The sequence below is a fragment of the Streptopelia decaocto genome (assembly GCF_964273445.1).
Source record: "Streptopelia decaocto genome assembly, chromosome: 1".
In the NCBI taxonomy this organism is placed as follows: Eukaryota; Metazoa; Chordata; class Aves; order Columbiformes; family Columbidae; genus Streptopelia; species Streptopelia decaocto.
In genome coordinates this window covers 59,055,808-59,077,963 of record NC_138663.1, presented here as the reverse complement: position 1 = coordinate 59,077,963, position 22,156 = coordinate 59,055,808, and the positions used below count along the sequence as shown (strand labels likewise).

The 22,156-nt window shown below is 38.5% G+C and overlaps 1 protein-coding gene across 1 annotated transcript in view; it reads left to right on the top strand.

The window, feature by feature from the left end:
• The window catches only part of RIC8B (RIC8 guanine nucleotide exchange factor B), a 36,694-nt gene extending 17,798 nt beyond the window's left edge, over window positions 1–18,896 (top strand). Inside the window, exons 5-10 of the mRNA XM_082051780.1 lie at window positions 4,625–4,778; window positions 5,113–5,208; window positions 7,763–7,907; window positions 8,058–8,202; window positions 10,454–10,573; window positions 17,780–18,896. Of these exons, the coding sequence (XP_081907906.1) occupies window positions 4,625–4,778; window positions 5,113–5,208; window positions 7,763–7,907; window positions 8,058–8,202; window positions 10,454–10,573; window positions 17,780–17,891 (772 nt within the window). The 3' untranslated portion in view covers window positions 17,892–18,896. The remainder of the gene's footprint in view (window positions 1–4,624; window positions 4,779–5,112; window positions 5,209–7,762; window positions 7,908–8,057; window positions 8,203–10,453; window positions 10,574–17,779) is intronic.
• Window positions 18,897–22,156: the final 3,260 nt, after the last annotated feature.

Sequence of the window (22,156 nt, the reverse complement as noted above, 5' to 3'; positions counted from 1 at the left end):
AATTATTTGCTTAAAATCTGAAGTGGGAATCTGAGAAGCAATGAAATCTCTAATTTTGAGTCAAATATTATTAATCTTTTGGATGAAAACTGTTTGCCTGAAATATTATTTATGCATGTCCACTATTCCAGGCAGAAGGTGGCTGGTGAGGTTGTTATTTTTAATCAATAATAATGAAGCTATCCTTTTTGAATTTATTTTTTTGTATATATATAACTGAGGATGAAAATATATATATAAGTTTTAGAGGCAGTGCAAATTAAAGTTGAATGAGACTTTTGTGGTTTTGTACAGAAGCTGATGGGAAAAAAACTGCATTTGGAGATTTTTGTGTGTAACTTTTGGAATTCTGATGGATTGGGATGGAAGTAACAAGTTGATATTTTATCTCCAGTGGTTCTAGGCTGTTTTATTAAAAGTACAAATATAAGTTCCCTGGTAACAATATTTTCTTTTTCAAAGATGAGTGAATCATCTTTCAGTTTTAGGTGCATTGTTTTGTTTGTTTGTTTGTTTTCCTTCCTCAGCCCTGCACCCAACTGTTTGTTATGTATTTGCAGCCCATAATTCAATCAAAACTCAGAGTATATTTTAGTGAGGTGGTAGTTCTCTGTTCAGTGTTCTTAGCTCTTTTTCATGCCATACTTATTTTTATCCAAATAGGTCAGCTGTTCACAGGGCCCAGTAGTACAGCAGCTTCAAACACTATCCCATGTTCTCTCTTGGCAATGAAAGTTAGTGTTGAGATTCTCTTCTTCTGAGATGTCTGTATATCTAGTGTTGGATCTTTTGAAGATTGTCTTCTAAACCACTGGTCTCCAAGAAGCAGGATATAGCTTTTAACGCTTTCAAGGCTGCTGGCTGTGAAATGAACTTGATTAAAATCTTGGAAAGCTCTTAGAGATCAACAGTCTTAGTAGGTGAACACTAAAATCCCACATCAGAGCCCTTCTCAGCTGGTGCAGACAAGTTTGGAATAATTTAGGATACTCCTGCGGTAGTTGCCATGACTAACGTTAGTGCTGAGTATGTCCTAAAAGGCAGTCTGTGTTTTCTCTTTGCTGCTTATGGTGGGTGTTCTGCACTCTCATCCTCCTTTCAGGGAGGAACTAGTGAGAATAAGTTCCCCACTGCTGGGAAAATTGAACAAATTTGGATAAATTCAACAACTACAAGAAGACAGAGATGGGCTTTTAGCATTTAAGCTTGTACCTTGTCAGCAAGACTGCCTGGTATTCTGGTGAATTATTATTCAGCTGATGCTCTTCCTGTGAAAGCATGTTCTATTTCTTTGTCCAGGAATCTGACTCGTCTAATCACCCTGTAAAATTCCATTATCTTGTGCTACTGCAAAAAGATGCATGTTAAGCAGGTCCTTCTGGTTTTAGGTTTTGCAAACCCTTGCGGATGATATCCAAAAAGGATATAGAATATATCTATATACATATAGAAGTAGACAGCTGTAGATAATATGTAGTATTGGTGTGATTTCTGCCCTTGCTTTTTTCAGTCAGAAGGAATATTTTCTGTAGAGGTGCTGCCCGCATGGACCTTATGGAGACACTAAGTCAAGGCAAGAATTCTCCCTAGTTCTGAGAGGGGGAAGCAGAAAAGAAGTAAGGATGGTTATCACTGCCTTGTGTCACTTCAGTTACTCCCCTTCCTCGTCAAACTCAGCATGGCGCTGCTTCAGTCTTTCTGTTAATGCTGGGAACACAGTGTTCTCCCTCTGTTAGCTAATTGTAGCAAGTTTGTTCAAGTTGATAGAAGAAAGAATGCAAGTATAGTATTGCTGCATGTAGTATTCAATCTTGGTTCACGTCATACTTGGTTGGTTGGTTGGCTGTTCTTTTTAATATGCTAGAAGGGCTCTGTGCAGGTTTTGACCTTTGTGATTCAAGTATTTCAGCCTGTTTGCAGAACGTGGGTTTTGTCTTTGAATGCTACGGGATGCAATACAAGCTGAATAATTTAATATACTTTTGCACCAAGACTATTCATCATAAGCCAGCTCTGGAACAGAAAAGGTATAGTCACAACTAATGCCCCTGCAAACCCATCAGATGGATCAGGGGTCTGGATCAGAGGGCCCTGCTTCAGTCCCCTGATGTATTTGGTCAAGTCTTTCATTCCTGTTAAGAGCTTTGATAATGAATGAGTAAACTTGTGTTAGCAGTCTACAGCTAACATAGCATCGCTAGAAAAATGAGGCTGTATCATTGTTTGGGGGTGCTTGACTCTGACTGTACAATCTTCATTGCTAGGGATGAGGTGTGAGTCAGAGAGCAGAGTGCAACTTGTAGCTCTGCATTCCACCTGGAAGCCCATCAATAAGGCAGTTACAAAGAAAACATTACAAATGGAATAAAATGTGAGCAGTCCTGAATGCAGAATAAATTTCAGGAAACATCAGGGAAGCATAGATATATTTCTCAGAACTGCTGCTCACTTGCCCTTCTGTAAGTTTGTACATTTGCAGGATGTTCCCATGTTTAAATGAAGGGTTCGGGCAGCCTGTTAAAGCGCGTTGTACAAATGCTAGTGCTTTGAATGTTTAAGTTGAGGATTTGTTTTATGCAATCATAAGGTGTTGGATACATGCCCTGAGCTGTAATCTGAGTGTCAATGTGACTCTATTTCTAATAAAAAAGCAGAAGTTACCTATAAAAATATCTTAACTAATTTAGTACCTGGTATTGTTGTCATTATTGTGGTTCTGTCATGTCATTAGTTAATGTTTGAATATGAACGGCTTAAAGCACCACATATTAGAGTGAGTGCCATTTTTGCCCACTAACAAGGTTTTAATCAAGGCATTCAGCAGCTCTAAATAGGCCTTTGCTTCTAAATTTGCATATCGGGAGGGGGCTGGGAGCATGAGTGGGTGGGTGTCATGTCCCAGTGATTAATGATCTCTAGGAAGCCGAAAAGGGGAGAGTAATATACGCAGTATTTCTACCCCCTGGAGTAGGAATGCAAACACTATTGTGCAGATCTGTGCATAGTCACTGACTTCCTGGTAGCTGGAGAATTTCATACACTCCTCTACCACAAATAAAACTGTCAGTGAAGTGACAAAGATCAGAAAGCTGGGCTTCATTTATTGAAAAGAATAGCTCAGACACAGTGATCCAGAAAATTAATTTTGTAGGTGTTTGGGAACTTGGTTGTTTAATAAGAAACTGGTAAAAAGAGAACGTCTGGTGAAAGGCCTAAAGCCACTAAATATTTGTTAAATTTCAGACTGTTTTGCTTCTGACTATTCCTGAATTATTGGCGAGAAATAACTTCCGTGATATAAAAGACGTATTTTAAACAGGAATTAGGAACAAAACAAAGAAAACAAGCTTTCCAAAAAGTAGAAGTTGCCTGAATTTCAATTGCTAAAAGAGCAAAAGGGAGATGGCACAATGTGGAACAGCCACCCAGTCTGATCAGACTAAAACCAGCACATTTGTTAGAAATCCTGTTACGGCTGATTGCCATGATTTGCTTACTGTTGTACTAAACCTTTGTTAGAATTGTATTAATAACATTAAAAAAATGAAGGCAGCTTCTAAGTAAATAATATTAAAAGTGTTATGTGAGGTTGAAAAGTTTTCTCTGTTCTTGGAACACTTCGCCAATCCTTAAAACATCAGTGCTCGTGGTTTCACTGATAGCTTTGAGGCCTGCGTATGTAAGCCTAAATGATTCTGTAGTATTTCTAAATATATCTATTTTAAATTTTAGTTGCGCATCAGCAAGTAAATAATGTCAAAATTCTGATTTTTGTAGCATCTGTGTAATTTAGCCCCATATTCAGGGAAGAGTACAAACACAAGTCTGTATAATGAGAACAGGCTAGATAGCATACTCAAGAGATGTGAACTGTACCAGAGACTCTTGGAAAATAAGTCCCATCTTACTCCGTTCAAGAGAACAGAGGGAAGCTGTGGTCTGATTTAAATCGTTTAATGGATATTTGAGAAGCGCTCCTCTTTGTGCTTTGTAGGATGCAAAGACTGCCAGATATTGAAAGGTAGTGCTTGGTTAAAAAAATATATATACATATCTATATCTATATATCTATATATCTTTTTTTAATGGATTAAAAGTCTTCTGTATTTCCTACACACTAAGCTAAGTAAAAGTGGAAATATTTCAGGGGACCTGAGAAATTGCCACTACACCCCACTGTTGAAAGAGGAGGAGATGTTTTCTATGGTGTACTTTGTCACACTAATGACGGTAATACAGATGAGTTATAAAATGTTTTTAAGTTTCAAGGAGTGGAAAAAAAAACAACCTCCATTCTCTGCAAATCAATGTGAGAGTTCCCCCTGCTGTCCGGGAAGATCAGCTGCTGGAACAGCCTGTGGGGCAGGATGGAAGTAATAACGTGCTGCTGCTCTCCGGCTTTGGGGGCTTGTGTCTGGCTTTTTATTTTTTTGTTCCAAGAGCCAGCGCTCAGGCGATAATGCATGCCACCTTCTTTAAATCCCAGCGAGGAGAAAATAAAGCATTGTTTGAGTTGCAAGGCGTCTTTTTGTTTGCAGTTGTACAAACAGTGTATGGTGAGTTGTACTCTGGTTTTAATTCATTCTTCCAAATGAATAATGATTTTTTTTAAAATCTGTTTCAGCAATGCAATCAACCTCTTAAGCAATGTTCCCGTTTCGTGCTTGGATGTTCTTATTAGTCCATCATCCCAAGAGGAAACAGATATAAAATACAATGGGATGAATATGGGAGCAATTCAAATTTTACTGGATTTCATGGAGAAGAGAATAGACAAGGTATGGGCTGTAAAGATTCTTGACAAAAGGGACCTCTTTCATTAAAGCAAAAAGTGCACTTATGTAAAGCTTCTTACAAGCCTTTCAGACAGTATTTAGCACACATATGGACATTCTTGCTTCTAGATTGTGAAACACCTCAAAACTGAGAACAAATTCCTGTGGATACCTGAAGCATACTTGTGTGTGTGAGAGGAGGAACATTTGGCTCTCTGTTTATATCTATGTAAAGCTCATGTGTCGGCTGTCATTTAGGACTTTATTAAAGAGGTCATAGGATTTGAAAAGGAAAATTTGCTGTTAATTATTTTATTTGTATTTGGTTTTATTTTAGGGGAGTAGCTATAGAGAAGGTCTGACTCCAGTTCTCAGTTTGTTAACTGAATGCTGCCGAACTCATAGGAATATCAGGAAGTTTATCAAAGCTCAGGTGAGTAAAATATTCATCAAAATTTGAATATGAAGCTGATGATAAACATTTTGAGGTTTGTATATCACTGCAAGACACCAATACTTTAGAAGTATGAATGGTTTCATATTAATTTACCCACAAAGTTCTCTGCAGTATTTTTTTCTATTTGGTCTCTGACAACTGTCAGCTCTAGAAATAATTTTTTCAGTCATGTAAATCAAAAGATATTATGGCCTAAGTTCCACAGTACACTTTGTAGAGCTGTTAAATAATAAGACTAGTGGTATTGTAAAGCTATGTTAATGTGGGTCACTATGGATTATGTGACACAGGGGCAAAGAACTCAGTGAGGTCTGTCCCCTCACATCCAGCATTTTCAAAAATAATTTCAGTGCAGTTAAAAACTTTGCGAAGCTGTGTGGTAGCCGGTGGGGATACAGGTGTTTTGATGGGTTCTGCCCGAGCTTTAGTTTGACCTCAGTAGGGCAGGAGTCATTGGAATTGGAACTTGTGTACCAGTGTGTATCTGCTGGTCTGACAGAGTAAAACTCTGTCCCTGAACAGAGGGGCTTCATCACTTGGCCTCTTAAAAGAGCTGTCTAGTACAGTAGAGACTCTGGTTAGGCTTTTTACAGGAAAAAATATTTCCATGCCATGGTTGGAGAGCTAGAGGATCTTTATGGCTTGGTGGTTGGGTGCAGTATTCTGTTCTGTGTGTTCTGCTGCTTCTCCTGAAGCTGAGTGGAGAAAGTTAAAAGATGGGCAAGGGAGAGACAGCTGAAACCAGCTGAGAAATGTTCTTTCTCCTAAGCTGCAGTGATTTTTGGGTTGCATCCTAGATGCCACTCCCAGGTCAAAGCTGTGCTTGAATTCATAAATAGAGTTTTTAATGGAAAAAGGTGTATTTTGCATATATTTTCTGCCTCTTTCATCTATACCAGAAAAGTGGTTTTGAGGAATTTAAGAAACTCATTCTTAGTGTTTATTGGTTTTGTTCACAGCAGTTCTTTCCTAGGATAGTCTTCTGAGCTGTTAAGTGTTTAAAAAAAAAATTGCAGAGCCAAACATTCAGAAGTTAGAAAATGAAGTTGTCTGCATGTTTTTACGACATCTTGACGTCTAGATGTCAGGATATAATTGCATGCTGTCTCTTACGACAGGACTGCTGCTTCATATAGTGCACAGATTGGCTGGATGCTGCTAACTGCATGACCGGATGTTTGATATTTTGAATTACCCTCATTGTTAAGTGTTGGCCTTAGGCTTTAGTTATTAAGCACTATTCAAATTCGGATCTGAAGACAGAATGATTGATTTCCTCTTGGACTGTCCTATGGCACTCATCACTGTATTAATACTAGAGTATTCTAAAAACATTAATTCATTCTTACAACACACTGTGCAATGGCAGTCATGGCACTATCCCCATTATAGAAAGTAAGCGGGGACAAAGGAAAATGTTTTTGCTAATTGTTTGAATACTTAGTTTGAAAAAGACAAGGTCTGTTTTTTTTCAAAGTAGTCAATACCATAGCAGTCATTTTTTAAAGTATTGGTTCCCAGTGAATCTGATTTCAGTAGTAATTGTGCAGTAATTTTGCACAGAACATGACATTTTTACATTAGACACCTAGAAGACAAAGGACCTGCTATTACTTAGAACAATTAGTGACATCTTTGGTTTCATTCTCTGGTAAAATGTTGAAGACCCATAATTCTTACAGGAGTCTTCAGACCATTAAACATTTCATACTACAGCCCAAATTTGATTGCAGATATTATTGTATCCTGTGAATGCGAAAACAAAAAAGTAGGTTTTGAGTCTGAATGCATATGCACAAGAAGGTGGAAGTTATGTTGCAAAACCAGCCATATTTCAGGCACCTTCCGCCTTTCTTGAGGGTTGACGTTAAAATTAATGCCATTTAATGAGAAAATAGTGTCTTTGAGGAAATGTTAAATCATGTTTTCTCAAATCTTTTTGACTCTTAGTTTCAACTTTTTAAAGAGTGCTTTTGGGGAGAAGTACGCATAGCCTCTATCCACATAGAGCCAATTTTTGAAATTCTTGGTAATAGAACTTGCAATGTGACTTATTTTCCTGCTTTACCACTCTAAGTCTATTCCTTGTTCTGTATAAATTACCCATCATATTAATATTATAAGTTTCCTTAAGATTGTGTGTTTAGTGCTTTTGCCAGATATTTGAGAAAAACAGAAGAAACAAAGAACACAAGGTTACTGCTGCCTGTTAGCCCACTATTTTGGGACACTCATTTGTGCTCTTAACCTTCTAATAGATGTCTTTAAAAAAAAAAAAAAAATATCTATGTTTGGGACTGCGTTCTGTTCTGCTCAGGATGGGAAGCCAGAAGGCCTGAGTATGTTATGAAGCAAGAGTCATTACTAGTACATGTATAAGCGTGGTTGGGCTGATTTTATTCCTGTTTTTGAATGAGCAGAGCTTATGGTATTTTCTTGTTCTGTTGACTATGTTTGTTTCTGCAAGGATTGGGCAGATATTGCCATGCATTCTATGCTGATTTTCTTTCTTTTTTTTTTGTGCTGCTAGGTATTGCCTCCATTAAGAGATGTATCAAATCGACCAGAAGTTGGCACAACAGTGAGAAACAAGCTTGTGCGCCTTATGACACATGTTGACCTTGGAGTAAAACAAATTGCAGCAGAATTCCTTTTTGTTCTTTGTAAAGAGAGAGGTAAAAATTATTTTTTCTCCCTTCTATGTAAGGTCTTGCCGTAAATAGTATATTTGCCTCTTGCTGTAACTCTCAATTCTTTTAACACTATGCTGGTTTCTGTTTGGTAGCTGAGTATAGCTGAATAATTTTCTGTATCACTCTTTGCAGTTGACAGCTTGTTAAAATACACAGGCTATGGTAACGCAGCAGGATTGCTGGCAGCAAGGGGCCTGTTAGCCGGCGGAAGAGGAGATCATTGGTACTCCGATGATGAAGATACGGACACAGAAGAATACAAATCTGCAAAGCCAAAGTATAGTATTGTTTTCATTCTGCATATCCTGTTGCAATTCAGATGTTTTGCCATAATTGTTTTGTTTCACCTTTTTCAGAGAGGCTGTTTTTGGAATTGCATGTGCTTATATTAATTACTGTCTCCTGTTTACTTCATGGTCTAATTATTGAAAAAACAGCCTCTAATAGGGACCATCATATAGTTGGGTGGCTGCAAAAAAAAAATCACTATGAGAATGATTTAACTTCAGTAAGGGGAACTGTGTAAAAACGAAAACTTGTCAAAAAAAAGGAACAAAACAAGAAATGTTTGTTGATGGTCTAAGAGCAGTTTCAAGATGCATATTAAAGGTTCGGAGTACATGTGTGTTCTCCATTTAAATGGCTACTTAAAAAGCTCAAATTGTTAAATGAGAGTAAAGGAGGCTATTGGAAATGTTACTATGAAAGAGTAACAAAGCAGGCCAAACAGGTTTTGAAGAGAAGCTTACTGGAGGCATTAAGAATAAAGAGAATCTTCTTCACAGCTTCATCAAAAGCTGCAGGCCTCTAGTATGTATGTGGTCAGTAGGTGGTTGAGATGTAAGTGATCGGAGGAAGGTGACAAGTCCATAGCAAAAACACTGAAGGAATTCTTTGCATCATTGTAACTGAGGCAGTTGAGATCCCTTTCATTACAGACTATGAGTTTGAATAAAAATTTAAAATTCAACTGTGAAAAGAAATTTTTGAACAAATTGAGCAAATTTAGGAAAAAAATTATAGAGACAATCTCAGCAAGGATGGCTTTTGCCCCAGATTTTCCAGAAACTCACATTAAGTTGCCAAACTACTAACTATTTTTTGTGGGGTGTATGTCTGGAGCAGAGAAACTAAAAATGTCAAATGTGGCTTAAGGTTTTAGGTGGGACTTTGTAAAAAAGGAACAAACCAGTAGGTCTAGTTTCCGTCAGACTGCCTGGTACTAAAATTTTCCTAAGGAATCAAGTAAGTCACATAGGTAAATACGGAAGGACCAAAATAACTTCTGTAGAAGTCAGACCTCAGAAATCCAGTTTGTTTGAAGGATGTTCTGTCTCTTGATTTTTATTAATTCTAATTGATTTGGTGTTTAAGGTTTCAGTTTGTCATGTTACATCTGTGATTTGATGCTATTTTAAGTAGGTTCTGAAATTGTTGATAGTGGGCATCTGAAGCGTGTTATTTTTCTACTTTATTTTCCTTGAATTACACAGACATGACTAGATACATGTTGGGGGGTTGTGGCTCATTGAAAGGTTCTTATTAAGGAATGAGAATGAAAGACAGGATTAAATGTTGGAGAAGTTACAGACATTATATTGCTTCTATGCCAACACATGTACTCTAAAACAGGAGGCTTCTTTTTTATTTCTGCAGTTCAGGATTGTTTTTTCTTGCTCTTTAGTCTCTGTTCTTCTTTCAAAAGCCTAACATCCAGTTATATGCATATAAGTAAAAGCATGACATCTATTTTACTTTTAAAAGCTGAAACTTAAATGAGATGATCAAATCAATTGTCAGTTGATTTATGCATCTGATTTTCTGTATTGCTGTCAAATTTTTGTGATTAAACTGCTTGAATAGGTAATTTGCCCTGAAAGTGTTCTTTAAAACTACTTACCTGCTTTTGTTACGTATTCACCTTCCATAATATAGTAACAAAAGCAAATAAGTAGCATTAAGTAATGTCATTTCTGCATCACCGTTCATTTGTTTTCACAGTGAAAATAACTGGCATTGTAGATTTTCAAAGTAACCTTAATTTGGTTTGAGCAAAAATCATCACGGGAGGTGAACAGTAAACTAGTTCAGTGATTCTTCATGAATAAGAAAATGTAACTGGAACTTGTCTATATTTTTTTAAATTAAGCCTGTACAGAATTAGTTGCTAATTCTGTTCCCCATTTATGATTATAACTAATGACACTGCCATTGTCACCATCGTTACTCCCCCGCTTTCAAACTTCTTGTGTATGGGTTATAACATAACAAGTACTAGTGGAATGTGCATTTCTGAGTAGCTAACAAGAAATTAATACAGTGAATAAGCAAGACAATATCGTGATACACGGGAGAAGGCTACAGCAAAGGTATAAATATGAATGTTGGCTATTTAGAGTAAAAACTTTCATGTGCAGTTCAGACTGTTATTTCTGTTAGCATGTTCCTCTTTCCTTCTGTCAAGAAGGCAGACAATTTAAATACCTATTTCTATAGAAATGTGAATTGTATTGTTTTTCCACTTCCAGCATTAACCTTATCACTGGTCACTTAGAAGAACCGATGCCCAATCCGATGGATGAAATGACAGAAGAACAAAAAGAATATGAAGCTATGAAGCTTGTCAACATGTTTGATAAACTTTCCAGGTATTGCATTATAGCTGCTTTTGTGCGAGGCAGGTCATACCCTGGCTCTTAACTAAGATCTAGTGCCTCAAAACAGTACTAGAATCAACTTAATGCAGGACTAGGACCACTGTAACTGCAGAGAAAAACATTTAGCGCTTCAAATAAAAGAGTGATATGTAACAGGACTTCAGAGGAAACCTCTTTTGGAGAGGATTGGACAGAATCACAAGATCTGGTGGTGTGGGGACCTGCCTTCTAAATGGATAATAATGGTGATAATCATGAAAAGAATTTTTCTTTTGAAAGTATGGGACACAAGCCAAGCCTAAGGCAAGTGTACTCATTTTCCCCAAGTCAATGAGCAGCATCTTGTGGTAAATTCTTACGTCTGCTGCTTATATGAAGAACAAATACAGTGTGAAAATAGTTGTCAGCAGAAGCAATAAATTATATAATAGAGCAATTAAAAGGGAATTCACAATTAAGAATTATTGTGGATTTATTAGGCTAAGTGTGAACTGGATTACAAATGAGCCTTTCTAATTTGTTTTAAATGACTGAGATAATGCTGTAAAAGAAAATGGTACATTATTAACAAAGAAAGCTGGGTTTTGTTTTATAGCTTTCTACATACAAAACGGGAACAGGCCTGTGCTGTTAGCTATAGCTTTTTTTTCTCTATGACCCAATATATTTAGAATTTGCTGGTTTTTCTTCCCCCATGCTCATAGCCATATTGGAGTGATTGCTTGTAGCTTATTTTCTGTGTAAGCAAAGTTTCACATTCTTGAGAAACACTTAATGTAATGGTAATTTACCATTGAACTGAGCTGTAGGAGTTTAGGTAAATATCTAAGTGCATCATTCTTCAAAAACTCAGCAGCTAGAAGTACAGGATTTGTACCCAATTTGAAATCACTGCCTTTTGAAATTGGGTCCATCTTTTTGGAACGCCTTTTATGTTTGTGTTTTTTTGCGAGAGTTTATAGATATTCAACAGGATCTACTGAGAGAAATTCATCAAACCAAGTATTTTTACATCTCTATTAAAAATAAGGAATACAGCTAAAGATAGGGGAGAATCTGGATTTTGTATTAGCTGAGAGACTGAATTGTAAGCAGGAGCGAAAGCAGGGAAGGATCTCGAAACAACTGATCTGAAACTGTCAGTGAAGTAATTAGATACTTTTTCACGTTATTTGCATGGAAAGCAAGTGTAGCGTGCTACAGTCTTTTTAATAAAGAGAAGAAAACGCAATGCGCATGTAATCTTAATTAAACTACTACATAAAATTGAATGATTGCTATGTAAACTAGAGAATTAAAATGCTGAGCATTAGGGCTACCACAATAAAATGAATAAATGGTCTAAAACTTTTTTAAAAGGAAGATTGAGAACGGAGATAAACGGAGACTGAAGACAAGTCAGTTGCTATCGCTATAGCAGTTACACAAAAAGTCCAAATGGCGTTAGTGTAGCGTAAGAGCCTTTTCAGCGTGAAGGATCGGAGGCACCTGCTGTGTTCCCTGCCACAAACTGACAATAAATGAGCAGCTGGTGCCCTGTGTCACTGCTTATCCTCTTGGCCAGGAGCATTGCTTCTACCTTGGGCTTTCTGTGTCGCTTACATCCACCTGCAGGTTCTTCTATAGCACTTGGACTGCAAACTTTTCAGGATTTGGGACTCGTTCTGTTGTAAGGTTTTTGTTTAGTTGGTTTTTAGTGTGGCGATTGCTGTGGGACAGTGTTGTTGATCTGCTGTGATAACATGAATAAAATCACTTGACTGTTCTTCCCACCCTTTTTGTTTTATTGAAAATTGGGGCTGGGAAGTACTGGCAGGAAGAAAAAAGAAAGTGAGTCTTGGGTTTAGGAGGCTGTGGGATGCTTTTAACAAACGTAATTGAGTGCAATTGTGTGTTTTGTGGATGTTAAATAAAATGGGAAGCTGCCATTCTTGTGTACAAATACAAGAAGAAAGAGTTAGTTACATTCTGCTAGTAGTGGGAGTTTTGGAATTGAACACTTCTGCCTCCAGCTTGAGCTTTTCAGCACTGGGGAGTTTTCAGAGACTTCAGGCTACCAGTTGAATGCACTTTTTGCCCTTGGTTTGCAACCTCCAGATTTAAACTGGAGGTTGCTTTCCGGAGTTGATTGTGAGTTGAGGCAGGTGGCAAGTTTCCTGCTTCTGCTGGTCTTCACTGTTGTCACCGTGGGAGGGGACAAATACAATGAACCAGTTTCAGTTTGGAGCAGTGCTTTGCTCTTAAGAGGGCAGGAACTTGGACAGGGAACCAACGTCTCCTTCTAATCTTGAATGAGTTTATGTAACTTTATCTGCATAACTTGAACAAGAGCTTGGAGTGAACTTGCATGAGGTAAAACAAAACCGGTTTGCTTAGGACACTTGCTTTGTCCCAGTGCCATTTTCTCCCTTGTTCCATGACAGTGGATTTTTGCTCTCCAGTTTTCTCTTAAGTTTTGGCTTTGGCACTGAAGAATTGAAACTGCTTTGAGGTGATGCAAAACTGATCCGTGCTTTGGCTCATTTCAGGTCTTACTTCCAAAGTTTTTCCATTCTGTTAGGTTGTTTAGGCCTCTTCATGGGGTAGTTGACCATCGACAAGGCAAAATTAAAATAAATCACAGTTTTGTTTTATCAAAATGCATGGGGGAAAGCTGAATATTGTTTGTGAACCCATTTCCTCTGCCCCAAAATTTTAACATAGACTTGGATTCTACAAAAGCTTTTATATAAATCAATATTTCGCTCAAATTTGCCTGGATGATATTACTTTTAAAAATCATTATGTATATATATATATACAAATTATAAGTGTAAATGAAGATGAAAAATCTTAATTACTGCAGCTCTTGGGAGATGTAGATGTTGCTTAAGTAGTTTGCTGGATGCCTGGATTGGCCTTGAGTAACTCTATGGGCTCTGTCCACAGTAAGGGTCAGTACTATCTTTTTGATTCATTGAGAATGGTTTGGTGACTGTAAATCACTGTTGTCTGCATGTGATGCACATCTTTGAGCTTTGAAAAACTCCCCAAATCTGCAAAAAGATTTAACTCAACCTTTCACTTTTGCAAAATACCAAGCTAGCCACTTTAAATCAGTGTTGTATGATATTCTCTCTGTTTACATCATAGATTATTGGAAATACTTGGTGTTAATTAAAATGTCTGGAAAAAATGCTAACATTTTTTCTATTATAAATGGTAGGTAGAATTGTATATTAATTGACTAATTTAAAATGTCAGGATGCTTTTTCCAAGCCAACCTTGTATTAATAGCAAGAATCCTTTTGCTGATGAAATGGTCTCCAATTATCACAGCTTGGGTTTTGTTGTACGTTGAACAGAAGTCAACAAAACGAGTATGTAAGAGAACCTGTCTAAATAGGCAGCCATACTCATTAAAAACACAAAATTAATCATAGAATGAATGAAGAAGGCAATGTTACATAGATTTTTTTTTTTTCCCTCCCCTTTCTAATAGTGGAACAAAATAATGTTACATGAAAGGATCGGAACTATTATGTAGTACTCAATTATAAGAAGGTGAATAGGTCCCTAACATGCCATTTTATCAAAGGGGCAGACTGGTGTTTACATGATGGCTGTTTCATTACAGGCACCATCATTAATTCCATGTGTCAATACTGCCCTATAGAACATAGAGCAGACAAGTAAGAGTTACCCTTCAAAACAAGGGAATGATTTTTGAGTCATTATCAAGCTAAATGGCAAGCAGGAAGCTAGAACTCATATAGATATATTTGAAGGGACTCTTGGGAGATCTGGAAGTGGAAGAAGAGAATGCATTTTAGCAACTGTTTAATTATGGTGTGTTTCTAAGTACACTTGAAAAGAATGCTTTGTTTGCATTAGAAAAATGAATGTTGCAAGAAGGTGTATTTGAGCATATGGGAGGTCAGGTAAGGATGTTCAAATATGTATAAATGTACACATTGTGTACTTGTGTATATCTTCATGGCATTGGAACAGGCTTCTCAGGAAAGTGGTTGAGTCACCATCCCTGGAAGTGTTTAAAAGACGCGTAAATGAGGCTCTTAGGGACATGGTTTAGTGGTGGACTTGGCAGTATTAGGTTAACGGTTGGACTCTATGATCTTATAGGTCTTTTCCAACCAAAATGATTCTATGATACAGAAGTATTCCTGCTGGCACCTAATGAGCTGAAAAAGCGATCTCTCTTCTGCCCTACAGGTAAACATCCAGTTTCTGAATAGTGAACTGTCTTCTGAGGCTATACATGCCAGTTCTGGTGCTTCTTTTGCCAGCTTGTATCTCACCTTAAACAGTAAGAGCATCCTCAGCTATCCTGAGTTGTCAAAGCTCAGTCAAGGTCACTAAGCAGCCAGTGCTAAATGGGCAAATTGCTGAGGGTGGCCGAGCTGAGATGGGTCATACCAGATAAGGATCATCTCTGTGGGCTCTTGTGTGGTACTGCAATTAGCTGAGTGATTCCTCTTGCAATCCTACCCAAAATTCTTTTATTTAGTAGATACTTGTTCCAAACTTCTGAAACTAACTTTGTAGGCAGCCCAGATCTTTTCATCTGTACTTGGCGCGCGTGAGGCCCCACCTTGAATCCTGTGTTCAGTTTTGGGCCCCTCATCATAAAAAGGACATTGAGTTACTAGAGAGAGTGCAGAGGAGGGCGATGAAGCTGGTGAGGGGTCTGGAGCACAAGTCTGATGAGGAGCAGCTGAGGGAACTGGGGCTGTTTAGCCTGGAGAAAAGGAGGCTGAGGGGAGACCTTAGCACTGTCTACAACTACCTGAAAGGAGGTTGTAGCATGGAGGGGGTTGGTCTCTTCTCCCAGGTAGTAAGTGACAGGATGAGAGGAAATGGCCTCAAGTTGCACCTCAGGTTTTCACGGAAGGGGTTGTCAGGCACTGGAACAGGTTGCCCAGGGAAGTGGTGGAGTCACCATCCCTGGAGGGGTTTAAAAGATGCTTAGACGAGGTTCTTAGGGACATGTTTTAGTGCTAGAGTTAGGCTATGGTTGGACTTGATGATCCTGAGGGTCTCTTCCAACCAAAATGATTCTATGATCTGTCTCCCTCTGTATTTTTCCTCTTTGAAATCAGGAATAAGCTTGTGCAGTGTTCAGAGCTTGCAGTGAAGTCTTCACCAGTGAAAGGATGCCATGTTTTAACACCACTGTAGGGACTAGATTAGGTTACGGAAAAAATAGGCTGATCTCTGCTTCTCCTTCTACCTCATTTTGGTGGCCTAGAATATTTCTGTCTCCATACAGTTCAGCTTTACTGGGTACCATTTGTCTGAGGAAGGATATATGGAGTTCAGCCTCCTCATACAGAGAAAGAACAGCAAACTTGTAACAACCATCATTCATCCTACTCGAGGTCTTGCAAAGCAGGAAACTCCTGCAGGAACAGAAAGGTGGTTGATAAACATCCTTGATATTTGATGAAATGTGAGATCAGCTGTAGTTCGTGGCTTAGCAGGCAAGCAAAGGTGTTTTTATTCTTTGTGGCTATGTTTTTACTTTTAGGACTTGAAAAATATGAACAAGGACTTACACTTCAGGTTATTCTTCTCCAAAAATAAATGTAATCGATCATTACTGAGGCTTGAACTTGAGTAAGTGGCACTGAAGAATTGTTGCAAGACTGATTTCAAAGGACACTTGTTTTGTATTATGGTGTTTGAAGTTTAAAAGCCAAAAAGGCCTTAGATTTACAGGCTTTTTTTCCTGTGAAAAAAGTCTTCACTATTAGATGCGACTCCAAAGCACTCCAGCTTTGCCTTTCTGGGACCCCTACAGCAGGCAGGGAGGGTTTTGGTCCAGTTTGGACTCTAGATCTACAGTCTTTATTTTTTTGAGCCCTTTCGAATCTGATTTTGAGTGTGCCTTTGATCTCTTCTCAAACACATCTCCAGCAGATACTTGAAAACACACACACACACACGGATTTGTGAGCTTATCACCCTAGTATCTGATTGCCACATCTGTGCAAATAGCTGCATTTCTCCTCAGGTGCAAAAGAAGACTCTTGGAAACTTAATTTAACTGCTGCTTGACTGTACGATATCTAGTGTACACATGCCATGTAATTCGGATGTTTCCTTTCTTGCCATTCCTGTGGCTGAGTTAGGGTTAGATTACCAGCTGCATACAAGCAATTTTTGTCCTTTTTTTCAGCCAAGGTAGAAGTGCAGACCAGGCAGAGAGCTGGTGAAATGCATTTGCTTCCCTGTTAAGTGATGGAGTTTATTTTCTGTGGCTGAGGAGGGTGGTATATGTTTGTTAAATCAGCAGTTTTAGGCCCGTCTTTCAAGCAAAGGGTAAATTGACATCAAGCCTCCGCTCCTTTATTTAAGGTGACTCCTGAATATTTAGAGGTATTCTCCATATTTTTTTTTCCAGCAGAAAATCAAACTGTTATCTTTGCCCTTACAGCTTTTGCCATAATCCACATATAAATGAGGTGTTAAAAAGTAAGGATTAAATAAATCTTTGCTAATACTTTTTGATTGGCTTAATCAATAATTAATCATCTCTTAGATGAGGCTGTAGCTTGTGGAGTAGATATAATTGGATTAGCTGCTGAGAGGCCTTTGGAGCTTTGAAGAGATTAAAATGGCTGTCAATCCTGTAATTAAACTGCCACAAACAAAAGCAATAGTATTAGAATCAGTCAGCTTTTTTTTTTAATGAATCAACAAGTACTTACACACCACTAGTAGTGGTGTAGGCAGAGTCTGGTCTCCTAACTGAGTTATTTCCTTTAACAAGATAAATATGTATCAGATCATTGTTTGAATTGCCTGGGCATATATTGGCCAGAACAGCAGGTGAAATTTTCGGAAGAAATGGCTGTCAGGGAACTCTTAGAAGAAAAGCCAGTTTGTGTATCTAAACCAGTAAACCTGCTCCTTGTCTTGAGCCTATTAGGCACTGACTTTTCATGGTGTCTTTAATTGGCTAAGTAGGTTTGGCCTACATGAATGAAGTCTTTATCTGTCCTGCTCTTCCCCTCCCACCTATTTGGAGGGGTTTTTGTTCCTCTTTCTTCAAAACAGAGGGCTTTAGCAGAAGTAACTTCCTTTTAAAGGCTCATTATGTACTAAAGCATATACTGTATGCGACTGTATTATACACATGTGAATTGATATGTGTGCATATGCTAATATATATTCTTTTTTTAAAATCTCTTACAGAGATGAGCTTATAAAGCCAATGGGAGTGCGGCCGGACGGTACAATGGCTCCTTTGGAAGAAGCCGTCAGCCAGTACCAGACCAACAAGCCAGAGAGCTCAGACTCAGACTAAAGCATCACCTGCTTCACTCTCAATTCTCCTCTAATCCGTGCTTTTCCTTAGAACCACGACACCTTTTATCTAGGCATTTTATCCTCACACTAGCCAGCGTCACTTTAACTGTTTTATTATTGGAATATTTAAATGATGGGTCCTGTGCTGTAATGTCTGAATTTTTATTATGCCCGTTAAAAGAACATATCAATTTATTAGTTTATGATCTTTATTAATTTAAAATGAAATGTATTTCAAAGGGATACAAAATGAAAGCCTACACCGTAAAATAAAATACAAGCACCGTTTTCCAAACTCGGTAGGTTTTCCCATCCTTGATATTTTATTGTTTTGTATTGTCTTGCCAGTCTCTCCCTTTATATAATAGCAATTGAAGAAGCGTGTTTGTTTAATGGCATTAGGAGCACAGGGTGTTTAAACTTAGAAGTCTGACTGACCTTGTGAATCTGCTTGAACTGGCATTCAGCTGTGATTTCAGAGCTAACCCCTTTTAAAAATGACATTGGATTCTTACTGCTACACACTTCTGTGATTAAGCTGCTGCTTAAGATTTTACCAACGTGTCAGTCACTGACTGCTGCTAAAATTACCTTTAAATTGGGAACAAGGTCATGTATGTTGTATGTCCTCCCTCTCCCATTAAGACCACATGAATATACCTCCCTCCCTTCTTTGGTTAAGTAAAAACATCTTCATTCAAAGCAGCATTCAAGTATGTACACTTAAATGTTGCCATGAATGGGAGTGGACTAAAGTGAAGTGCATGTGCAAGTGTTTTACTGATTTGGGGCTACTTTTGGAGATCAGTGGATATGCCTCGCTTGAAGGGAACTCAAACTAACCAACAAAGAAATATTTCCTTTAGGGAGAACCTTGGAAGCAATGGGGTAGAGAATGGGAAGGTGGGAAGGAGAAGAAAGTGTCACTTTCAACTCTGTACTCTTTAGAAACAAAGATTAAAGTTCTAGGCGTGCTGCACTGCTGTTGTTGGCTCTTTGCCTGCTTGGTTTCTTTCTCTGTGTGTTTCTTCCAGCATGAATTGCATGAAGAATAATCCATGCCCAGTTTGTAATTCCTTGGTTTTTTTGCTCAGAAGTATACACAAGCCACTCTTGAGAGCCTTTCAGAGGCTGGTAAAGTTTCTCCAGTTTGTCTTGGTTTTCCTATGGCTTGACACTGGTTCCCTGAGCTAAGGACATCGGTGTTCAAAGACCTTGTAAAGGTAGGACTTGATAGGAAATCATACCGTGGTTTCCCATGTGAAGGGCTTCCACAGATCTCCTTAGTCTTCCAAAAGGACTAAAAGGAAATAATGCACTGCTGTCCTCTCAGCAGTGAAGTTTGTTCTCCCAAAGGACACTGCCCAGCCACAGTAATGCCCCTTTTTTAAGGAGGGAAAAAAAAAAGGGAATTTAAGGTCATTGATTCCATACATTTATGTATGCTGGGACCTTTCTGAAGGTTAAAATCATTGATGTTTTGGGTTGTTACTTGGGCTACGCTGCTGCATCCATACGGAGCATCACAGTTTGCATGGGGGGAAAAGGAAGGCAGCTGCTGTTCCCACACAGCAACAGCTACAGCGAACCCATCAATGTACTGATAATACTGTGATCATACCTGTTAAGTATGAATGCAAAAGGGGGAGGGAAGATGTGTCAAGGAGTGAAAAATACGCTCAGCTGCATCTAAGCTGGGACTCCAAAAAATGTAATACTGGGTTTAGCATCATCCACTGACTACTTTGAGCCCAGCACAGGCAAGTATTAAGTGTGCTGCCAAGTGCAAAGAATTCATGGACCCTCCCTGAGGGGCAAAACCGAAGTAGCTCTGTTAATGAGGAATTGAGTCTGGTCCCGCTATCAGCCGAGGCTGTTCCTGGGGGCTGGAGAAGCAGTAATTTCAGTAATAGGCTGTATGGTTTGCTAGAGAGGGAGGAGTATAGAGCATGAAAAAGAGCAAAACCTCAATTTATTGCTTTACAAGTTGCAGAATATGCTCCTACAATTAGCTGGCTAAAGAGATTAATAAAATGATACAGGCTCCAGGGACCTCATTAGGAATGGTATAGCATGAGGCTTTTGTGGTCTGGCTCCTGCCGGTTGCAACTGGGCAACAATAGCCACAATAAACAGTTATTCTGTTTAGTTTATCTTGGAAAATACATGCTTGTAGTAGGTTTTACAGACGTGAGATGCTGCTTCAATTAAGAAGAAAAAAATGAAGCCCAAGCATCGAAGGTTCTGCCAGAATCCTCCAGCTCCAGAGTGATTTTCATAATTGGGTTGCCTGTAGTGGATCTAGTTAAATTAATAAGTGCCACTAATGCAGCATCCCAAAGCAGCTCTCGCTTCAAGGTGATTGTGGAAGTGGTGCTGCAAGATTTTTGGCTTATCTTTTGAGATGTACCATAGGTCCATCTCTGGTTGCACCAGCTGGTAAATCTTGGGACAAAGTTCCTCCAACACAGCAGTGCCCCTGCTTCCCTGTGCGCTGTAAGCTGTTGCTTTCTCTTCAAAGTAGCCATGCACGTGGTAAGATTTCTCTTGGATTGGGAGTCTGGAGGAAAGCAAAGTGAGTATTTGGTGGTTAAAAAAGCAAACAAACAAAAACAAACCACAAACCACCTCCCTGGAATTATTTCCTGTGAAATCAGGATTTCCTCCCAGCTTTATTTTCAAAGCTGAACCTCCAAAATTGGAGGTGTGGGCAACTGAAACCCGCTTAAACCAGCACACTGGTGAGTAAGCCTGAGCGGTTTGGGGGACGCTCTCGCTTTCCTCCCCAACAGAGCACAGAGGTGCCGCATCTGCATTTGAACGAGTGTCCAAAGTTCCTGTTCAGACATGACCATGAGAATCTGCTGCAACCCGCAACATGTTAATACCTGGTAATGTGAAGCCTGGAGAGCAAGAAACGTTTTGCTGCCTCTTCTAGCAATACCTCTGATAGAATCATTATACATGTATTTGACTAATGCATTACATTCTGCACAGTATAAGCTATTCTGTACGGAATAATGACATTTGATTATATAAATGCATGCTTTAATTTTTCCCCAAAAACGTTTGAGTACAGTTGACACAGAAAGTACTGTAATTGGAAAAAGGAACTCTTCTGAGTAAAATGTTAATAGATTTTCCTGATGGTCACCGTAAAGGTGTTAGCCAGCGGGTTCCAGAGACATCTACCTTTCATTCCCCAAAAAACTTGTCACGGTCAGTCCCAAATACAAAAACGTGTTTTTCAAGCTTTATTTTGGAATCAACAGCCTGAAGTAACACAGCTCTCATTAAAGCTCATCAGTGATTTGGAAGCTTTGCTTTTCTTTGTTTCCCATTAGAGTTATGAAACAAAAGATGATGGGAAATTGCTAAAATTTGTCAGAATACTTTGTTCTTTTGCAAAATAACTCGGATGTATTTGTTTAAATGTTCATGAAAACTTCCTGGCAAGTATTCTCAAATGCTAATTGAAACTTTATGTGCCCCAAAAGTGGTTTTCAGGAAAAGGGGACTTTACAATCCGTTAAAAACTTTGTCGTGAGAAAATTACCAGAACTTAAAAGAAATTTGTCGAAGAGCATCAGTGTTTTGAATACACAACATTGCTGTATATTGTGTGTGGCCAAATATAGATTTTTCACCCTATATCTGGACATTTTTCAAGTACCTGAAAACCTGCAATGGCTAAAAAAACAAACACAAAAAAACCCACCACGCACAAACAAACAAAAACCAAACACCAACCCTAGGAAATAGTATATTTCTCTTATAATTCTTCAAGCAGTAATTTTCCTGTACTTAGATGAAAAATTGGTTGTCAAAGGTGACTTTAGGGAAGAGAATATTACAATGAAGCTGTTGTATTAGTTGGTTACCAAGCATCCTAGTCTGAAGGAGCAAAGTAAACCCCGAATTATACAAGGTTCCAAATCTCCTGAAGGAGCATTCCACAACATTGTCCTTCACCGTATTACCACAGAACAGCTAATAAAATCCTGTGCTTTAATAAGGCCGGCTGTAAAAAGACTGTTCCACTGTTCAAACAGTTGAGAGCCAGACTTTGCCAGGCTTTGATAAGCAGCAAGTCAAACAGCTGCCCAGGTCAGATTCTTTTCTGGCAAAGCATAGAAAAATGATGATTTAGTGGTAATACAAAGATGTAGCACACTTGCAGGAAAAGAAGAAGAAAAAAAGAAGCACAATTTAATCTGGCAAATGAAAATCTTTGTTGTGTTAACATCTTAGTTACTTGGGTGA